The 21,832-nt window shown below is 33.6% G+C and overlaps 1 protein-coding gene across 1 annotated transcript in view; it reads right to left on the bottom strand.

Annotated features, from left to right (window-relative positions):
* ADAM32 (ADAM metallopeptidase domain 32) overlaps positions 1-21,832 on the bottom strand; it is a 155,617-nt gene that overhangs the window by 95,892 nt on the left and 37,893 nt on the right. The window contains 4 exon segments of the mRNA XM_057696399.1: positions 10,494-10,575; positions 17,859-18,025; positions 18,209-18,280; positions 21,730-21,798. Coding sequence (XP_057552382.1) covers positions 10,494-10,575; positions 17,859-18,025; positions 18,209-18,280; positions 21,730-21,798 — 390 coding nt within the window.

Genomic DNA, 21,832 nt, shown 5'->3' with positions numbered 1-21,832 from the left:
CACATAAAATATGCTCAATGCCACTGACTGTCAGAGAAATGCAAATCAAAAACAACAATGAGGTATCACCTCACACCGGTCAGAATAGCTGTCATTAAAAAGTCTACAAATAACAAATGCTGGAGAGGATGTGGAGAAAAGGGAAGCTTCCTACAATGTTAGTGGGAATGTAAATTGGTGCAGCCACTACTGAAAATACTAAGGAGGTTCCTTAAAAAAACTAAAAGTAGAGTTACAATAGAATCCAGCAATCCCCCTTCCGGGTATGTATCTGGAAAAAATGAAATCTCTATTTGGAAAAGATACATGCACCCCAACGTTCACAGCACCACTATTAACAACAGCCAAGACATGGAATCAACCAGTGTTCATCAACAGATTGGCTTAAAAAAATACATATAAATTGGAACATTTCTCAGCCATAAAAAAACAATGAAATATTGCCATTTTCAGAAACATGCGCGGACCTAGAGAGTATTATAATTAGTGAAGTAAGTCAGACAGACAAAGATAAATACTGTATGGTATCACTTACACGTGGAGTCTAAAAAATAATACAAATGAATCTATATGCAAAAGAGAAAAAGAATCAAAGACATAGAAAACAAACTAACGGTTACCAAAGTGAGAGGGAGCAGGCAGGTACAAAGTAGGAATATGGGATTAACAGATACAAACTGTTATACATAAAACAGATAAGCAATAAGGATTTACTGTATCACACAGGGAACTATTTCAATAACTTGTAATAACCTATAATGGAATATAATCATAAAAATATAACTGAATCACCATGCTGTATACCTTAAGCTAACACAATACTGCAAACAATTATACTTCAATTTAAAAAAATTTATCAGAGGGAACTGAGAAAGAGAAAAATCTACTAAAATAGTTGGAGATATCAACATCTCTCTATCAGTAATCTACAGATGAAGCAGGTAGAAAGTTAGGAGGACTACAGATGACACAGAATTCACTATTAATCAATTTGATCTAATTAATATTTATAGAGTACTTCACTTAACAACAGAAAAATACACCTTTTTTTTAAGCTCACATAGATCGCTCACCAAGATAGCCTGCATTCTGTGTTATAGAACATGCCTTTAAATATTTATAAAAATATAAATAAACCATGTTAAGTGTGTTCTCAAGCTACACGGAATTAAACTAAAAATTAACCAAAAATCAAAAACAAAAAGATAGCGGGAATTTTCCCGAAATATGTGGAAAATAAATAGCATAATTCTAAATAATCAATTGGTCAAAGAAGAGGTCTCAAGATCTCTTTGAATTAAATGAAAATGAAAACACAGCTTGTCTGAATTTATGGGATATAATGCAAATAGCCATTAGAGGGAAATGTATAGTGTTAACTGAATACCTTTGTTTTTGGTCTTTGTTTTTAGCCATTGTAACTTCCTAAATGGTAAAAGCAAAAGTGATAAAAGCATCATTTGTTATATCTTGGATATTTTGGTCCCAAAAAAGCTCAGGAGAGATAAAAGTGAAAGGAGCATCTTTTGTTACTCACAATATGCCCCTTTCAACCATAGTTTATGTTAATGACGTATTTTTGGAAACCCTATGAATGGAGGCTGGTTGCCAGGGGAACCAACTACTTGATTAGAGGGCTGGAACTTTCATCCTGCTCCAGGCCTCTAGGAAGGGAAGAGAGGCTGGAGATTTTGTTCAATCACCTATGGCCAATGATTAAACCAACCATGCTAAGGGACAAAATGAAGCCTCCATTAAAAAAAAAAAAAAAAACCTGAAGGATTTCAGGGAGCTTCTGGGTTTGTGAACACACTCCTGTTCAGCATTCCTGAGAAGGGTACTGAAACTCAGCAATACTTCTCCCATAGCTTGCCCTATGCATCTCTTCCATCTGGCTCTTCCTAAGTTGTATCCTTTTATAATATTCATAATATAGTAAGAAAAAAATATATAAGGAATAGGGCAAAATAAGGAGACAGAGGAATATGTTCTTCAATTAACTAAACAGTGAGACAAGCAATTTATACAGAGTTCAAGGTAATTATCTTAAAGATGCTCAATAAACTCTGGAGAAGAATGGATGAACAACACAATAATTTCAACAAAGAGTTAGAAAATGTAAAGTAGAACCTAACAGAGCTGAAGAATACAATAACTGAAATTAAGACTATAGTACAAGAAATCAACAGTAGATCAAATCATGTAGAGGAATGGATCAGCAAATTGCAGGACAGAATAGTAAACATCACCAAAGCAGGAAAGAAAAAAGAAAAAAAAAATTAATGAAAACAGTTTGAGAGAGACTTCTGGAACAACCTCAAGCATACTAACATTTCCATTACAGAGGTCCTGGAATGAGAAAGGAGAGTGAAGGGGCAGAGAACATAATTGAAGAAATAACAGCTGAAAATTTCCCTAACCTGGAGAAAGAAACAGATACCCAGGTCTAAAAAGCACAGAGTCCCAAACAAGATGAACTCAAAGAGGTCCACACCAAGACATGTTATAATTAAAATGTCAAAAATTATAGAAATATTAAAAGCAGCCAGAAAAAAGCAACTAGTTACATACAAGGGAACTCCCATAAGACTATCTTCTGACTTTTCTGTAGAAACTCTGCAGGCCAGAAGGGAGTGGCATGATGATATATTCAAAGTGACTAGGAAGAAAAAAACCTACAACCAAGAAAACTTTACCAGGCAAGGTTATCATTCAGAATTAAAGGAGAGACAAATGTTTTACAAACAAGCAAAAGCTAAAAGAGTTCACCATAAAACTGGCTTTATAAAAAATGTTGAAGGGACTTCTCTAAGCACAAAGGCCATGTCTACAAACATGAAAATTATGAAATGAAAAAAATATTTTTGGAAAGGCAAACGTATAGTAAAGGTGTATAAAACTAGCAGAAAGGTTAAAATATAAAAGTAGTAAAGTCATCTATATCCACAGTATGTAGTAAGGGATACACAAAAAAAGTGTAAAATATGATATCAAAAATATTAAACATGCGGACTTCCTAGGTGGTGCAGTGATTGAGAGTCTGCCTGCCAATGCAGGAGACATGGGTTCGAGCCCTGCTCTGGGAAGATTCCACATGCCATGGAGCAACTAAGCCTGTGTGCCACAACTATTGAGCCTGTGTCCTGGAGCCCATGAGCCACAACTATTGAGCCCATGTGCCACAACTACTGAAGCCCATGTGCCTGGAACCCATGCTCCACAACAAAAGAAGCCACTACAATGAGAAGCCTGTGCACCACAATGAAGAGTAGCCCCTGCTCGCAGCAACTAGAGAAAGCCCATGTGCAGCAACGAAGACCCAACACAGCCAATAAATAAATTTAATTAATTAATTAATTAAAAAAACAATATTGAACATGGGCAGGGGGTGTATAAATGTCAGATTGTTAGAATGCATTCAAATTTAAGGGATTATTGACTTAAAATAACCACGTACATATGCAGGTTGTTATATATGAATTCGTGGTAACCACAAACCAAAAACTCATAATAGATACACATATACAAAAAAGGAAAGTTATCCAAACAAAACACCAAAAATAGACCTCACATCAAAAGGGAAGAAAAAAAAGAAGAAAGGAACAAAAAAGAACCACAACAATAATCAGAAAACAAAAAACAAAATGGAAATAAGTACATACTTAGCAATATTTATTTAAATGTAAATGGACTAAAAGCTCCAATGAGAAGACATGGAGTGGCTGAATAGAAACAAAAAACAAGACCCGTATGTATGCTGCCTACAAGAGACTCACTTCAGCTCTAAAGACATGCACAGACTGAAAGTAAGAGAAAGGAAAATGATATTCCATGCAAATAAAAATGAAGAGAGCTGGGACAGCACCATATGTTAGGCAAATAGACTTTAAATCAAAGACTATAATAAACAAAAAGAAGAACATTACATAATGATAAAGGGATCAATCCAACAAGAAGATACAAAAATTGTAAATACATATACACTCAACACAGGAGCACCTAAATACGTAAAGCAAATATTAACAACCTAAAGGGGAAAACTGACAGTGATTCAACATAGGAGGGGAATTTAACACCCTACATACATCAATGGAAAAACCATCCAAAACCAACAAGGAAACAATGGCCTTAAATGACACTTTAGACAGACAGAATTAAAAATATAATAGATAATAGATGAAATTAACAGATTCCATCCAAAAACAGCAAACTATACATTCTTTTCAAGTGTACATGGAACACTCTCCTGGACAGAATACATGCTAGGCTACAAAATGTTTCAATAAATTTAGGGAGGCTAAAATCATATCAAGTATCTGTTCTCACCACAGGACATAAGATTAAAAATCATCAACAAGAAAAAAACTGCAAACAATACAAACACATGGAGTGTAAACAATATGCTACTAAACAACCAATGGGTCACTGGAGAAATAAAGAGGAAATCAAAATATACCTTGAGATAAATGAAAATGGAAACACAATGATACAAAATCTACAGGATGAAGCAAAGGCACTTCTAAGAGGGAAGACCAGAGCACAACAAGCCTACCTCAAGTAACCAGAAAAATATCAAACAATATAACCTTAAACCTAAAAGAACTAGGAGAAGTATAAACAAAGCCTAAAGTTCTTAGAAAGAAGAAAATCATAAAGATCAGAGAGGAAATCAATGAAATAGAGGCCAAAAAAATGCAATAGAAAAGACCAATGAAACTAAGAGCTGGTTCTTTGAAAAGATTTTTAAAAATTGATAAACCTTTCACCAGGCTCATCAAGAAAAAAGAGGGAGTCTAAATAAAATCAGTAACTAAAGAGGAGAATTTACAACAGACACTACAGAAATATAAAGTATTATGAGGGATTACTATGAACAGTTATACACCAACAAGCTGAACAACCTACTAGTAATGGACAAATTCTCAGAAATATACAATCTTCCAAGACTAAATTACAAAGAAATAGAAAATTTAAACAGACCAATTACCAACAATAAAATTGAATCAAAACCCAAAAGACTCCCAGAAAACAAAAGTCCAGGCCACTAACAGATTCACAGGTCAATTCTACCAAACATTTAAAGAAAAGTGAACACCTATCCTTCCAAAATTTTGAAGAGGAAGGAATGCTTCCAAATTCATTCTACAAGGTCAGCATCATTCTGAATCCAAAACCAGACAAAGATACCACACACGCGCGCATGCACACACACACACACACAGAATTACAGGCCAATATCACTAATAAACATAGGTGCAAAAATCCTCAACAAAATATTAGCAAATCAAATTCAACAATTCTTAAAAGAATCATACACCATGATCATGTGGGATTATCCCAGGGATGCAAGGATGGTTCAATATCTGCCAATCAATAAGTGTGATACACCACATTAACAAACTGAAGAATACAGTAGATGCTGAAAAAGCTTTTGACAAAATTCAACATCCATTTATGATTTTAAAAAAACTCTCAACAAAGTTGGTGTAGAAAGAGCATACATCAACATAACAAAGTTCATACAGGTCAAACCCACAGCTAATATCATACTCAACAGTGAAAAGCTGAAGGCATGTCCTCTAAGCTCAGGAATAAGACAAGGATGTTCCCTCTTGCCACTTTTATTCAACATAGTATTAGAAGTCCTAGCCACAGTAATTAGACTAGAAAAGAAATAAAAAGAATTCAAATTAGAAAGGAAGAAGCAAAACTGTCACTGTTTGCAGATGTCATGATACTATATGTAGAAAATCCTAAAGATGCCACAAAAAACTATTAGACCTAATAAATGAATTCAGTAAAGTTGCAGGACACATCCCTATAAATCTGTTGTTGCATTCCTATATACTAACAATAAACTATCAGAAAGAAATTTTAGGAAAACAATCCCCTTTAAAATTGCATCAAAAAAAAAAAAAAAAAAAAACCACACAAGAAAGAAAACCTGGGAATAAATCTAACCAAGGAGGTATAAGACTGGTACTCAGAAAAACTATAAAACACTGATGAAAGAAATTGAAGACAACACATATAAAAGGAAAGATATATGGGTTCATGAACTGGAATAATTAATATTGCTAAAATGACCACAATAGTCAAGGCAATCTACTTGGCTTCAATCATCCCATCAAAATACCAATGGCATTTTTCACAGAACTGGAACAAATACTTCTAAAAAGTCCTGGGATAGTCAAAACAATCTTGAGAAAGAACAAAGTTGAAGCTATCATGTGCCCTGATTTCAGATTATACTACAAAGCTACAGTAACCAAAACAGTATGCTGGTACAAAAAACAGAATTGAGAGTCTAGAAATAAACCCTAGCTTATATGGTCAGTTAAGCTATGACAAAGGAGGCAAGAATAATTAATGGGGAAAAGATAGTCTCTTCAATAAGTGGTGTTGGGACAACTGGACAGGTACATGCAAAAGAATCAAACTGGACTACTTTCTCACATCACAGACAAGAAAAAACACATACACACACAAAAAATCTTGAAATGGATTAAACACTTAAATGTAACACCAGAAATCATAAAACTCCTAAAACAAAACATAGGAAGTATGCTTTTTGACATCAATCAATATTTTTTGTAACTGCCTCCTCAAACAGGAAAATAAAAGTAACGATAAACAAATGGTACTACATCAAACTAAAAAGCTTTTGCATAGTGAAGAAAACCACCAACAAAAATAAAAGGTAGCCGACTGAATGGGAGAAAATATTTGCAAACAATATACATAATAGGGGTTAATATCCAAAATATACAAAGAACTCACACAACTCACCATCAAAAAATCCCCAATCAACCTGATTTAAAAATGGGCAGAGGATCTGAACAGACATCTTGCCATTTGCAAAAACATGGACGGGTCTATCTAGACGGTATTACACTAAATGAAATAAGTCAGACAGAAAAAGACAAATATGTATGTTCTCACTTGTATCTGAAATCTAAAAACAAAACAAACAAAAGACAATGAAAACAGACTCATATGTGGCAAAGACAGATGCGTGGCTGCCAGAGGGGAAAGGGGTGAGGGTGGTGGTGAAATAGGTAAAGTGGATTAAGAGGTACAAACCTCCAGTCATAAAATAAATAAGCCATGGGGATACAATATACAGCATAAGGAATATGGTCAATAATATTGACTTTGTATGGGGAAAGACAATTACTCGACTTTTCATGACTTTTTGTAATGTATGCAAATGTCAAATCACTATGTAGTACACCTGAAACTAGCATAATGTTGTACATCAACTACATTTCAATTCACAAAATGATCAAATGGAAATTGGAAGAGTTACGCATTGAGATGTTTATTAAATATTGTTTGTAATGGCAAAAATAGAAACGACCAAAATTCCCATGAAAAGCCTAAAGGATACAGTGTGGCATTCATATAATAAAGTGTCACCCACCAAGGCAAAAAGTTAACTAGGCAGAAAGGACTTTGAGGACAGCGAAACTACTTTCTATGACACTAAAATGCTAGATATAAGTCATCATATATTTGTCAAAACTCACACAATGTACACCACAAAAATGAACCCTAATATAAGCTGTGAACTTTTGGTGATTATAATGTGTCAGTGTAGGTCCATCATTTGTAACAAACGTACCTCTCTGGCGTGGATGTTAACAGTGCATGTGTAGGGGCAGGGACTATGTGGGACATCTCTGTACTTTCCTCTTAATTTTGCTATGAACCTAAAATTTCTCTTAAAAAACAAAGACTTTTAAAAGTTAACTGTAATTTCATGTGTCAGGATGGATAAATCTCAAAATCATAAGTAGAAACAAAAAAAAATCTATTTGCAGAATGATACAGCAGGATACAATGTATATTATATTTAAAATAAGGAAACAACTCTTATTTAGAGACATAGTCAATTGTGGTAAAAATATAAGAGCTTTCAAACAAAGAAATATAAAGGTTTGTAAAAATATAAGTATTAAAAGCTTTGTAAAAACATCATTCCTTGAATTCAACTCCTCTAATAATTCTTACATCCTGCTTCACTCACTCATCCCTATGGTTCACACTCTAGACCTAGTCAACAGACTTTTATCAAAAACTGCAAGTCCTCCATCATCTCTGCACATCCCACATCCTGACCACCTGCTGTCTTTCCTGATAACTCCACTAGCACCTCAACTACAACAATCTGTGCGCCCATCAGCACATCCAGACCATGGTTCCTACACTTTCACTGTTCCTAAACTCCTTACTGATTTCTCTCCTCCTTTAACCAGTTCAAATTATCTTGCAAATATCCTCAATTTCCTTGCCATCCTTTCACTTCATAATGAGTTGACAAAAGTACAACACATCAATCTTCGGAATGCTGAGAGAGAAGGATATTAGAACTAGGATTCTAACCTAGCTAAATTATCAATCAAATGTAGAGGGAAAGCAAAAGTGTTTTCATTAATAAAATAACTCAGTGTTTGCCACTTATATACACTGTGTTTAAAATTTTAAAACTCAAGAGTTATTCCAGGAAAACAGCAAAGAATTCCAAGAAAAAGAAGATTAAGTTTAATTTTCTGTGGCAGTTGGTTCCGCCCACAGAAGTAAAAGAAGTTAGAAAAAAACTGAGAAGCGACAATCCTGCAGCCTGAGGTTGGACCTCTTTTGGCCATCAAAGATTTACCAGCATAACAATATATTTATTTCTTGATTCAGAGTTAATATCATTTTTATATTCATAATACTATAAAATAACATTTGTTGATTTAATTTTACAATCAACCTGTAGACAAAGTACAAAAGTTCTATAAATTATAAATTTTATAACTCTTAATGGATATGAGAAGTGTACAACTATTTTACGTCTTATTTTTCATAGCAAATAATCAATGGACTTTGCTTAAGGTAAATAGATTTTTTAAAATAATAAATATAAATAATAAAAACATAAACACATTAAGATGATAATATATTATGCAATAATATTTAATATATTATACAAAATTATATACTGTATATTATATAATATCTATAATATATATTACATGTACATATAATTAAGAACATATTTAATATAGATTACTAATATTATAAATATTAGTAAAATAATAAAAATACCACAATATATATATGACAAATAGAGAGAGTGGGTTAAATATGTCAAAGATAATATTACCAATGTTGTCTAAAGTTTATTAATCAAAGTAGGAGTCAAAGTATGACACTAAAATGCTAGATATAAGTTTAAATAATTTTAAATAAACTTCGCTATCAGAGAATTTAAATAGTAATTATAAATTCTTAAATAGGTCTTCGTGAAGGGGATAAAGAAGAGAGTTTTACTATGAATTTTTGCTTTTTATACCTATAATTTAAACAATTTTACATATACATGCATGCATTCATAAGTTCTGTAATAACAATATGGAAGAGTATCAGAAATAAAAATATGTATGCAAAATCCCATTTTTGCAAAAACATATAGTGGGGAGCCACAGTAACAGATTAAAAACTTAAAGCAGAACATACAGGGACTCCCCTGGTGGAGCAGTGGTTAAGACTCTGTGCTCCCAATGCAGGGGGCCAGGGTTCAATCCCTGGTCAGGGAACTAGATCCCACATGCATGCTACAGCTAAGAGTTTGCATGCCACAACTAAGGAGCCAGTGAGCTGCAGATAAGAGGCCAGCGAGCCACAACTAAGGAGCCCGCCTGCCACAACTAAGACCTGACACAACCAAATAAATAAATAAAATGAAATAAATATTTAAAAACAACAAAAAACAAAGTAGACGATACATATCAATCAAAGTGTTAACAGTGATTATCCCTTCATCCCTGGGAAGATGCCAGATTATATGTTTCCTTTTATGTTTTTATATGTTCTTTTAAAAATGGACATGAATAACATAAATTACTTTGTAATTTAAAAATATAATATTTAAACATTTTTAAAAAGGATGAATAGGTGGGGAAAAGGCTCAATGAATCACTTTCAGTGATGCATCTAATTATATCAATTTATTTATATATATAAAATATTTATAAGAACTACAAATATTTTAAATAGGCATAAAAGCCTTCTTTTAAAGATTATTTACAAAAGTTTGCAACATTTTAAAGGATTTTTATCATACTTTTTGGTTGATCATTTGTTTTGATATTGAAGCTATTTTATCTGTAAGATTATTTCTCCAATTTTATTCCTACAAGAAAAAGACTATTTGGGTTATAGAAATATCTTTACAGATAATTTTTCATAATGCACTCTTCTATATTTTAAGAAATGCATGTGTATTTATGATATTTTTATTCCACTTTAACTTCCAAATAATTGCAACAAGACACTTGTACTTCAGAATACTATTCCTCCTACATACTTCAAAGTTTTAACAGTGATGGAATAGAAATGCAATCTCTAAATGTAAACATAAATGTAAAGTGTATAAAACATATGATGTAATGCTGGGTAATTTTTAACGTATTTTTTTCAAATAATAAGATTAATTAATTACATACCAAAACAATTCCTGCAGAATGACTGGTAACACACATCTTTCCAGGAAACGCTGCTCCCATATAATCTGGATAATCTCTATAGCTAAATAAATAAGCATACAATCATAATTAACTTTGACAAACAATGCTTATGTGGTTAAGTCCTGCTAATAATTTGTCTGTAGGTCATAAAATTCTAGTCTGAAGCAAACTGAAGTACAATCTTTCTGTATGTCCTTAATTGTTTCAAATATGTAAAATAGTCTTCATTAAATGAGATTAAGCACTCTGGGTTTCTAAAACATATCCAGTGGATCCAAGTTTTTGATGACTATACTGTTCTTATGACATTTGCTTAAGGTTACCAAAGTCTTTGATCAAACATTTCAATCAAAAGCATTTTTTGGATGACAATGAAAAACAGTTTTAATGTGTGGATTAAAAGTTTTCACTCAAATGTAGAAAAGTTCACCAGTTTCTCACTGGAATGACTTTATTGTTCTACAACCTAACATTATTTTTTTCCTGCTTTGCCAAACAGTCCATACAAAGTGCCATATAATAATAGCACTATTCTCAGAGGTTTACATAAATTATTCTATTTAATCCTCAAATCCCACCAGTGAAATAGATACTATTTTTTCCCCACTGAACAAATCAAACATCAGATGGGAAGTACAAGTAACTTGCTCAGGGCAGCATAGTCAATAAGTGCTGCTGAAGAATATGAACTTCAACAGTTTGGACCCAGAGCCACACCCTCCATCACTAAGATACAGATGCTCCAGACACGGTCTGCCATCTTAAGAGCTCCAGCCAAAACAAACATTCCAGGATGTATGTAAAAGAGCTTGGTACTCAATTCTCAATTTGAAATGCCCCCTCAGTCTCAACTGCACTCCACTTCACAGCTGCACTGTCTCTCCACTGCCCCTTTATTCTGTCTCTGATATTGTGTGTACCGAACCCCTCCTGCACTTGTTTCCAAGTGTTTGCCTTTAATGCCCAACAACTTTGGCTATATATTCCAATATCTAAGTATGATTTACAGTCTTTCTTTATTCAAGATAGTTCTCTCAATAGATAAGAATTTCCCCCAAACTATGCATACTCCTGATAAGCTGGATTCAATAATAGCTATTTTTCACTTAATACTGCCCACCCAGTCTCCACATCAAATCATTTATCAAGATTTACTGTTTTACTTCTTCAGCGTTTCTTGTATCCCTCCCCTCCTTCAGAGGTTCAGCTCCAGTTATAATTGTGAATTCCACATTCTCTGAAAAGAATTGTCATTTAGTCCCACATCTCTAAGCACATTGTTTCCATAAACTGGAATGCTTTCCATCTCCTTTCACTGAATTTAAACATGCCTAAATCTGCCTTTCCATTTCTAATTTGATTAGCACTTCTTTAATCTGGCCCTCTTGTATACATTAGTTTGAGTCTCTCTCTCACTCTTGCTCTTGCTCTTGCTCTCACTCTCACTATTTCTTCCTCCTGTAAACTATAAACAAGTAGAGATAATGTACTAATTTTCTGGAGTGACATCAGCAAGATGGCAGAATAGGAGTTTTTTAGCCCTCATCTCTCCACAGAAACAATTTCAACAGGCACCCGCAGATGAGAGTATCTCTTTGTGGCCCAAGAGTCCAAGGAAAAGTCCCACACCACACCAGAGCAAAAAATCCAAGAACAGACACATTGAAGAAGGTAAAAACAATGTCACTTTACCCATGTCACCATTTCCGCAAGGCAGCACAGCTCAGTGCCAAGAGAGATGCCTTTAGCCATGATTTCTCCCACAAGGGAAGGTGAGAGCATAGTGAGTACACCCAGCCATGCAAGATGATGCCCAAGAGGCCCACTTTTTAAATGCACATTGAGAGATGAATGGATAAAGAATGTGATGTACCTATACATTAGAATATAATTACTCAATGAGGTAACATTCCCTCAAGTAAAGAAGAAAACAGACATGACCCATGTTACTACTAGGCCACTACTAGTTAAAACTGTACCAAATTAGCCAAAGCAGTAAGAACAGAGAAAGAAACTGAAAACATAAAATTAAAGAGAAAGAGATAAAACTATCTGTATTTGCAGATGGTATAATTATATGCACGAAAAAACCAATATAATCAACTTAGGAATGATTAAAAACAACAAAGAAATTTAGTAAGGCAATAGGATATAAAATCAATATATGAAACTAAAGTAATTTTATACACAAAAACAATATCCAGTTAGCAGATAGAAGACACATTTACAATAGCAACTAGAAAGACAAAATATGTATAAAACCTATAAGAGAAACTAACTTCTGAAGCACCAAAAACTGGAAAGACACAATGTGAGATCTGAAGACTAGATAGTTCTCTATAGCTCAATTTATAAATTTAATGTAGTCCTAAAAAAATAAGAGCTAGACAGGTTGATTCTAAAATTTCCATGGAAAATAAATATAAAACTTCCTTCTCACTTCACAAAGTGAGAAGGCCTTTCTAATTATGATTCAAACTCTACAAACCATCAGATAAAAACCTGAAGAATCCTGTTTTAAAAAGAAAAGTATTTTGTATGGCAGTTAAAAAATACACACACATCTTGGGACACCTGGTGCATTGTCAATGAGCAGTCATATTTTGAAAGAATTTTTTTTTCCTGAGCAGTAGGTCTCAACATTGAGCTTAAAATATTCAGTAAATCATGTTGTGAGCAAAAAAAAAAAAAAAAAAAAACACATAAGAAGTCAAGTCAAAAGAGAAATTAACAATTAAGAAAGAAAACTACTTCTCATTGTAAGGCAAAGAAATTTATCTATCTTTATATCAATATTGAAATCAATATCTATATGCATCTATCTATCCCTATCTATCTATAAAGTTCCTCAAAAAGAAATGAAAATTAAAACTATACCAAGATACCATTTCTCATGTATGATAGGTGAAAAAAAACTTGACCATACACTTTCTTGGCAAGAATTTGGGGAAACAGACCTTTCTCGTATGTTATTGATGAGTGTGCAAAGCACTAAAATCAGTGCTAGAATCTGGTATTAGCTATCCAAATTAGAGTTATACTACCTAGAAATATCACTCGTGGGAATCTGCCTTCCAGATACACATGCACATATATAAAATGACACATGTAAAGTTTTTTTCACTGTAAGATTCTTTAAAATAATAAAATACTGGAAACAAGCCAAGTAACAATTATTAGGGAACTAGTTAAACTACACACAATGATTTTTACACCCTCTTAATAAAGTGGTTAAAATTAAATAAGAGCCCTGTGTTCTAATATGAAGACTTTAAGATATGTTAAGTTAATAAAACAAGGACAGAATAAGAGTTATGTAACATGCATCCTCATTTCAGAAAAAAGACAGAATATGAATAAATACATTTATTTGCTTATATTTGCACAAAGACCACTAAGAGAATACAGAAGTCACTAATATTGATTTGACTCCTTGGGACCAGAAAGCAAAGGATGTACATGGCAGACTGGGAACTAAGAATTTTCTGTAAAGGTGGTAATAGTGCTAACCTCTTGCTACATTGAGAACAGTGTTATTTCAGGGGATGGATGTAATAGTCATTCTGTAATGCATTTACAGAAGTGTTTAAAAACACGTGTATATATTTCATCTGCGTCATCTTCAATTTTTTTCATCAGTCTCTTACAGTTTTGAAGTACAGGTCTTTTGCCTCCTTAGGTAGGTTTATTCCTAGGTATTTTATTCTTTTTGATGCAATGGTAAAGGGGACTGTTTCCTTCATTTCTTTGTCTGACGTTTCATTGTTAATGTACAGAAATGCAACAGATTTGTGTGTGTTAATTTTGTATCCTGCAACTTTACCAAATTCATTGATGAGCTCTAATAGTTTTCTGGTAGCATCTTTAGGATTTTCTATGTATAGTATCATGTCATCTGCAAACAGTGACAGCTTTACTACTTCTCTTACAGTTTGGATTCCTTTTATTTCTTTTTCCTCTCTGAGTGCCGTTGCTAGGACTTCCAAAACTATGCTGAATAGAAGTGGTGAGAGTGGACATCCTTGTCTTGTTCCTGATCATAATGGGAATGCCTTCAGCTTTTCACCGTTGAGTATGATGTTAGCTGTGGGTTTGTTGTATACAGCCTTCATTATGTTGAGGTATGGTCCCTTTGTGCTCACTTTCTGGAGAGTTTTTATCATAACTCAATGTTGAATTTTACCAAAACCTTTTGCTGCATCTACTCAGATGATCATATGGTTTTTATTCTTCAGTTTGTTAATGTGGTATAAAACAATGCTTGATTTGCAGATATTGAAAACTCCTGTATACCTGGAATAAATCCCACTTGATCATGGTGTATGATTCTTTTAATGTATTATTGGATTTGGTTTGCTAGTATTCTGTTGAGGATTTTTGTGTCTATTTTCATCAGTGATATTGGCCTGTAATTTTCTTTTTTGTGGTATCTTTGTCTGACTTTGGTATCAGGGTGATGGTGGTCTCACAGAATGAGTTTGGAAGTGTTCCTTCCTCTGCAATTTTTTGGAATAGTTTCAGAAAGATAGGTGTTAACTCTTCTTAAATGTTTGACAGAATTGACCTGTAAAGTCATCTGGCCCTGGACTTTTGTTTGTTGCAAGATTTTTAGTTACAGTTTCAAGTTCACTGTTTGTGATTGGTCTGTTCATATTTTCTATTTCTTCCTGGTTCAGTCTTGGAAGTTTGTACATAGTTGCTTGTAGTAGTAGTCTCTTAGGATCTGTTGTATTTCTGCACTGTCAGTTGTGTATGCATAATTTTATTGGGAGTCCTAACCACAGCAATCAAACTAGAAAAAGAAATAAAAGGAATCCAAATTGGAAAAGAGGAAGTAAAACTGCCACTGTTTGCAGGTGTCACAATACCATATATAGAAAACCCTAAAGATACCACACACACAAAAAAAAACTATTAGAGCTCATCAATGAATTTAGTAAAGCTGCAGGATACAAAATTAATATAAAGAAATCAGTTGCGTTTCTATACACTAATAAAATCTATCAGAAAGAGATGTTAAGAAAACAATCCCATTTATTATCACATCAAAAGATTAAAAGACTCATGAATGAATCTAACCAACATGTAAAAAGACCTGTACTAGAAAACTCATAAAACGCTGATGAAAGAAACTGAAGAGAACACAAACAGATGGAAAGACATATGTGTTCCTGTAGTGGAAGAATTATTATGTTAAAATCTCATACAATCTACAGATTCAATGCAATCCTATCAAAATACCAATGGCATTTTTCAAAAAACTTGAACAAAGAATACTATAATTTGGATGGATCCCCAAAATACCCCAAATTGCCTAAGCAATCTTGAGAAAATGAACACAGCTGGACACATCTCATTCTCTGATTGCAAACTATACTACAAAGCTGTATTAATTAAAAAGTATGGTACTGACACAAAAAACAGACACATAGGTTCATGGAACAGAACAGAGAGCCCAGAAATAAATCCAAGTTTATATGGTTGATAATTGAGGACAAAAGAGATATGAACACACAATGGGGAAAAGACAGTCTTTTCAATACGTGGTGGTGGGACAATTGGACAGCCACTTGCAAAAGATTATAACTGGATCACTTTCTCACACCATATTCAAAAAAGACCTCAAAATGTATTAAGGAATTAAATGTAAGTCCTGAAACCTTAAAAATCCTAGGAAAAAACATGGGAAGTATGCTCTTTGATATCAGCCTTGGCAATATTTTTATATCTGTCTTCTCAGGCGAGGGAAACAAAAGCAAAACTGAACAAATGGGACCACATCAAACTAAAATGCTTTGCACAGTGTAGGAAAATATCAACAAAATGAAAAAGCAACCTACTGAGTGGGAGACAATATTTGCAAATGATATATCTGATAAGAGATTAATATCCAAAATATACCAAGAACTCATATAACTCAACACTAAAAAATCAAATATCCTGATTTGAAAATGGGCAGAAGACCTCAAAAGACATTTTTTGAAAGAAGGTGTACAGACAGCCAAGAGATACATGAAAAGACGTTCAATATCACTAACAATCAAGGAGGTGCAAATCAAAACCATGAGATATCACTTCACACCTGTCAGAAAGACTAGCATCAAAAAGTCTACAAATAATAAATTGATATATAGATTTACTTTTATCTCTGTAAACATTTCAAGAAGTTGTTCATGGAACTTGATGAATGTTTGCCAAAAGTGGTACTTAAATTCATGGTAAGACTGGCTGTCTGACTGGAAGAAAATAAAATTTTACTTCTCTTTTGTTTTATATAAAAACTAGACTAAGATGTATCACAAACTTATTTATAAAAAGTAATAATATTTGTTCTTTAAAAAAAACTGCAGACTAAAATTTAGGGCTGGGAGAAATCTTCATCAAACAGGAAATTCAGAAGTAAAAAAAGAAACAATTAACAAAGCTAGCCCTATAAACATAAAAGATTTTATGGAGCAAAAAAAATTTTTTTAGTATCTATAGAAAAATTATAAACATGGAAAAAGTATTTTGATATACATAAAGCATTAATATCTAAACATTCAATAAGCCCTTACAAATTACAACAAAGTAGTCAAATAACATGAAACAGCAATTCAAGGACAGACCCAAATGATCAACAAACATATGAAAAGATGCTCAAATCTAATAGTATTTGGAGAAAGCAAATTTAAAAAATTACCATCAATTTACATCCATCAGACTGACAAAATATGAAAAGAAAAACAGCACATTATTGGCAGAGATGTTGGGAAAAGATTAATCTTACACATACAAAAGGAAACATTATCATGTCAACTTAAAAATATGTATATGCAGATTCATTGAAAGGCACACTGATTGTAATTGCTAGTAAATCCTATATGAATAAAATTATAAGTATATACTTATAACTGGTAGTTAGAAAACTAACATTTAAAAATAATGTAGAAAATTCATTAGGATAAAATATTTTAACCTCCTTTGCCAAGCCTTGGATCAAAACTCATAACAAAAATATAAACTTTACAAAATAAATCCCATCTCTTTATGTAATGATTAAGATTATGGGCTCTAAAACTACAAACTGTGGGTTCAAAACCTAGACACACCACTAGAATCAAGTGCCGAGTTGGTTTAACCTCTTGAAATATCAGTCTCCTCATTAGTAAGTGCTGATAAGCATAGAAATAAATTTTAGCAATTTTCTTTTATTGTCAGACAAGCAGAAGAGAGTATAAGGCCTGAATGAGTGTGTGACAAATAATTAAAGTGTGCATTAGTCAGAGTGAACAATTCCCTAATTTAAAACACATCGTTATCACAAATCTTTGATTTCTAAGAAGACTGAAGAATTACTCTTACATGAATAGATATGCAATATCATGAGGCCTTAGGGTAAGATAGGAGTTTTTCCATTCTAAAAATCTATGCAATAATTCATCTGCCTCACCAACTGTAGAGATCTTATTTTTATCTGACCACAATTCCAAAGATGACAGCACAACAGTAATTTTAAACTGGGCAAACATCTAGAAACAGAAGAGATAAATACATGAAAAATTAATTTTTATGTTAATTTTATAATAGCCAAGAAATTAATTCAATGTTTTGACAAATCCACACTCACAGAAATGCCATATCAAGTTAACGCAAATTATAATTTCAAAACTAGTATGAATTTTCCTAACTAGAATAAAAAGGAAAATACTTACCGAATTTACAAGGCCAATAATTTCGATGACTTTATTTGTTACTATCATGCTATCAGAGCCCAGGTAATCATACTGAAAAATAAAATTAATTTAAAATTTAGATATAATTTGTTATGTAATATGTTTGAGATGTACCCTCCATCTACTCTCTCAGGTTGAAGCTGCTTTGGGTAGCAGTAGTATAAGACAGCAACAATTAAAATACAAATATAAATTGGACCACCACACATGCCAGTATGTAAAATCATACAGCCACTCTGAAAGACAGTTTCACAACTTCTTTCAAAACAAATAATGGACTTAGCAATTGCACTCCTGGGCAATTATCCTAAAGAAGTAAAAAGTGATGCTCACAAAAACCCATACATGAGTGGAAACAACTCATATGTCCTTCGATGGTTAACAGGCTAAACAAACTGTGGTACTTTCATAACATGGAATACTATTCAGTAACAAAAAGTAACTGAACTGTTGATATATGGAACAGCTTGGGTAAACCTCAAGTAAATTATGCTAAGTACTCAAAAGGATACATACTACATGAGAACATTTATGCGATATTTGTGAAATCACAGATGGAGAATACATTAGTGATTACCAGAGGTCCAGAAATAAGGAAGGGGGGAGAGATGGGTGTTGACTCCAAAGCGATAAGAGAAGAGAGTCTTATGGTGATGATAACTGTTGAATGTCTGGATCATGGTGGCTGTAGTTATGAAAGCCTACATATGTGATACTACCATACAAAACCACACACACACACAAATGAGTGTATGTATAACTGCTAAAATCTGAATAAGCTCTGAAAAATGTGTCAATGTCCAATTCCATATCTATAAAAAAAATCTCTAAAGTACATTATTGCTTGGATATTCCACAGGACCCTCAAGTTAAACATTATCCAAAATTACTCTCGCTATCCTCCCTCAAAACTATGCTGCCACTTAGATTTCCACTTCTTTAGTGAATGCTATTATCATTTATGACCTCCCACATTTATTATACTACCTGTTCTGTGACAGCAAAACTTTTCTGTTTTGTTCATTGCTCTATCCTCAATAAATAGAACAATAACTAGCATCTCGGTGATGCTTAATAAATTTATCAAATGAATGAATAAATCAAATCCATTTACAAGTCTTAATTCACCCTCATTAGCAACCTTTAAAATTGTCCTTTCCTGTCTATTCCCAACACTATTAATTTATAAAATTTCACCTTGATTACTGGAATAGTCTCTTAAATGCTTTATCTTTCTCCAATTTTTCCATCAGCATTCCTGTGCCTACACTACCACAAAGATGATTTTTAAATGAAAATATGAACATGTCAAAAGTGGTCTGCAAAGTATAATGCTGGAGATTTCTCACTGGATGATGCTCCACGATCAGGCAGACCAGCTGAAGTTGACAGCAATCAAATCGACACATTCATTGAGAACAATCAACATTATACCACTCGGGAGACAGCTGACATACTCAAAATATCCGCATCAAGCATTGAAATTCATTTGCACCAGCTTGGTTATGTCAATCACTTTGATGTTTGGGTTCCACATAAGTTAAGCGGAAAAAACCTTCTTGACCGTGTTTCCGCATGTAATTCTCTACTTCATTGTAATGAAACCATTCCATTTTTAAAACAAATTGCGGGGCTTCCCTGGTAGCACAGTGGTTAAGAATCTGCCTGCCAATAGAGGGGACACAGGTTCAATCCCTGGTCTGGGAAGATCCCACATACCACGAAGCAACTAAGCCCGTGCACCACAACTACTGAGCCTGCACTCTAGAGCCCGTGAGCCACAACTACTGAAGTCTGTGCACCTAGAGCCCATGCTTCACAACAAGAGAAGCCACAGCAATGAGAAGTTCGCACACCACAACGAAGTGTAGCCCCTGCTGGCCGCAACTAGTGAAAGCCCATGTGCAGCAATGAAGATGCAACGCAGCCAATAAATAAATAAATAAAAGTTTTTTGAAAAACCAATGGACATTAAAAAGAAATTGTGACGGGCAATGAAAAGTGGATACTGTACAATAAATGTGGAACGGAAGTGATCATGGGGCAAGTGAAATGAACCACCAACAACCACACCAAAGGCCAGTCTTCATCCAAAGAAGGTGATATTGTGTATAGGTGAGATTGGAAGGCAGTCCCCTATTATGAGCTCCTTCCAGAAAACCAACGATTAATTCCAACAAGTATGGCTCCCAATGAGACCAAATGAAAGCAGCATTCAACAAAAAGCATCCAGAATTAGTCAACAGAAAACACATAATCTTCCATGTTTCTTTGATGACCAGGCAAAAACTGCTACAGCTTGGCTGGGAAGTTCTGATTCATCTCCTGTATTCACCAGACATTGCACTTTCAGATTTCCATTTATTTAGGTCTTTACAAAAGTCTCTTAATGGAAAAAATTTCAATCCCCTGGAAGACTGTAAAAGGCACCTGGAACAGTTCTTTGCTCAAAAAGATATAAAGCTTGGGAAGATGGAATTGTGAAGTTGTCTGAAAAATGGCAGAAGGTAGTGGAACGAAAGGGTGAATATGTTGTTCAATAAAATTCTTGATGAAAATGAAAAATATGTCTTTTGTTTTTACTTAAAAACCAAAGGCATTTTTTGGCCAACCCCTAGAAATATCTCAACTTTCTCTTAAATGTCCCCTTTGCTTTTTCCCCTAATACTCTAATAAGTCAAGTACTTTAATATCCTTCTCCAAATCTCTCTTCTCTGACCCTCAACTCTGGCTTCCTAACAAGCTCTACAACCTTAAAAATAGAATTGTAAATGAGTATGATTCACATTCTCTGTAGTATTCCATGGATATGACAGTCAGATACTTATCTTCAGAACAAACCTGGAAAGTATATTTTATCCCTGTTTTCTGAAATCTTTGAAATACAGGGGAAATAACACCATACCCAATTGAGTACAAACTGAGTTATCTACCTCAAGGGTCTGAAGTCCAGAGGTCCTCAACTGTTTTGGGGAATAAGGAATCTAGAGGGGCATTTAAACTAGACTAAATCAGACTTGAGTCAACAGACTCAAACAGCTGCACCATTAAAACCCACTAAAAAAAATCTTGACACTTTACTATAAGCAGTTACCACAATATCATCATTTCCATGCCAATAAATATCTTACAGGGCAAAACATTCTCTAGACTACAAGCTGCTCTTCAAGTACCCTAAAACAAGAATTAAAGCTTAAAGAATTTCACTTAAAAGAATCACCATTAAAAATTTTTGTAGACTGAGAGAGGCCCTAAAGATGTGAATTACCAGCAGCAGAAAAAAAAAAACATTTTGTTATGCAGGTTTGTTGTGTAAAGATTTCAAATAAAACATTTTTGATAGAACTAATGTAATTTTGAATATTTGGTTCTTCAAATAGAAAATGTCTCCACTGTTCTCTGGGAATGACATGGAAGTAAGAATATAGGAATCTTTACGTTCCTTTCTAGCTAAGGATGATCATATATTCATCTCAAATATTCAAAAGCAAAACACATACCAAAGCTTTGTCCACCACGATATGCATTTCTAGATAAAGAGGAATTAAATCTGAAGCAGCTGATTCTGGCTAGAAAAAAGAATAGCAGCATTTGAAAACTTAA

This window comes from Hippopotamus amphibius, chromosome 10 (genome assembly GCF_030028045.1).
Source record: "Hippopotamus amphibius kiboko isolate mHipAmp2 chromosome 10, mHipAmp2.hap2, whole genome shotgun sequence".
NCBI classification, from domain to species: Eukaryota; Metazoa; Chordata; class Mammalia; order Artiodactyla; family Hippopotamidae; genus Hippopotamus; species Hippopotamus amphibius.
Note: the sequence above shows the minus strand (reverse complement) of the source record. Positions and strands in the feature narration are given on the sequence as shown.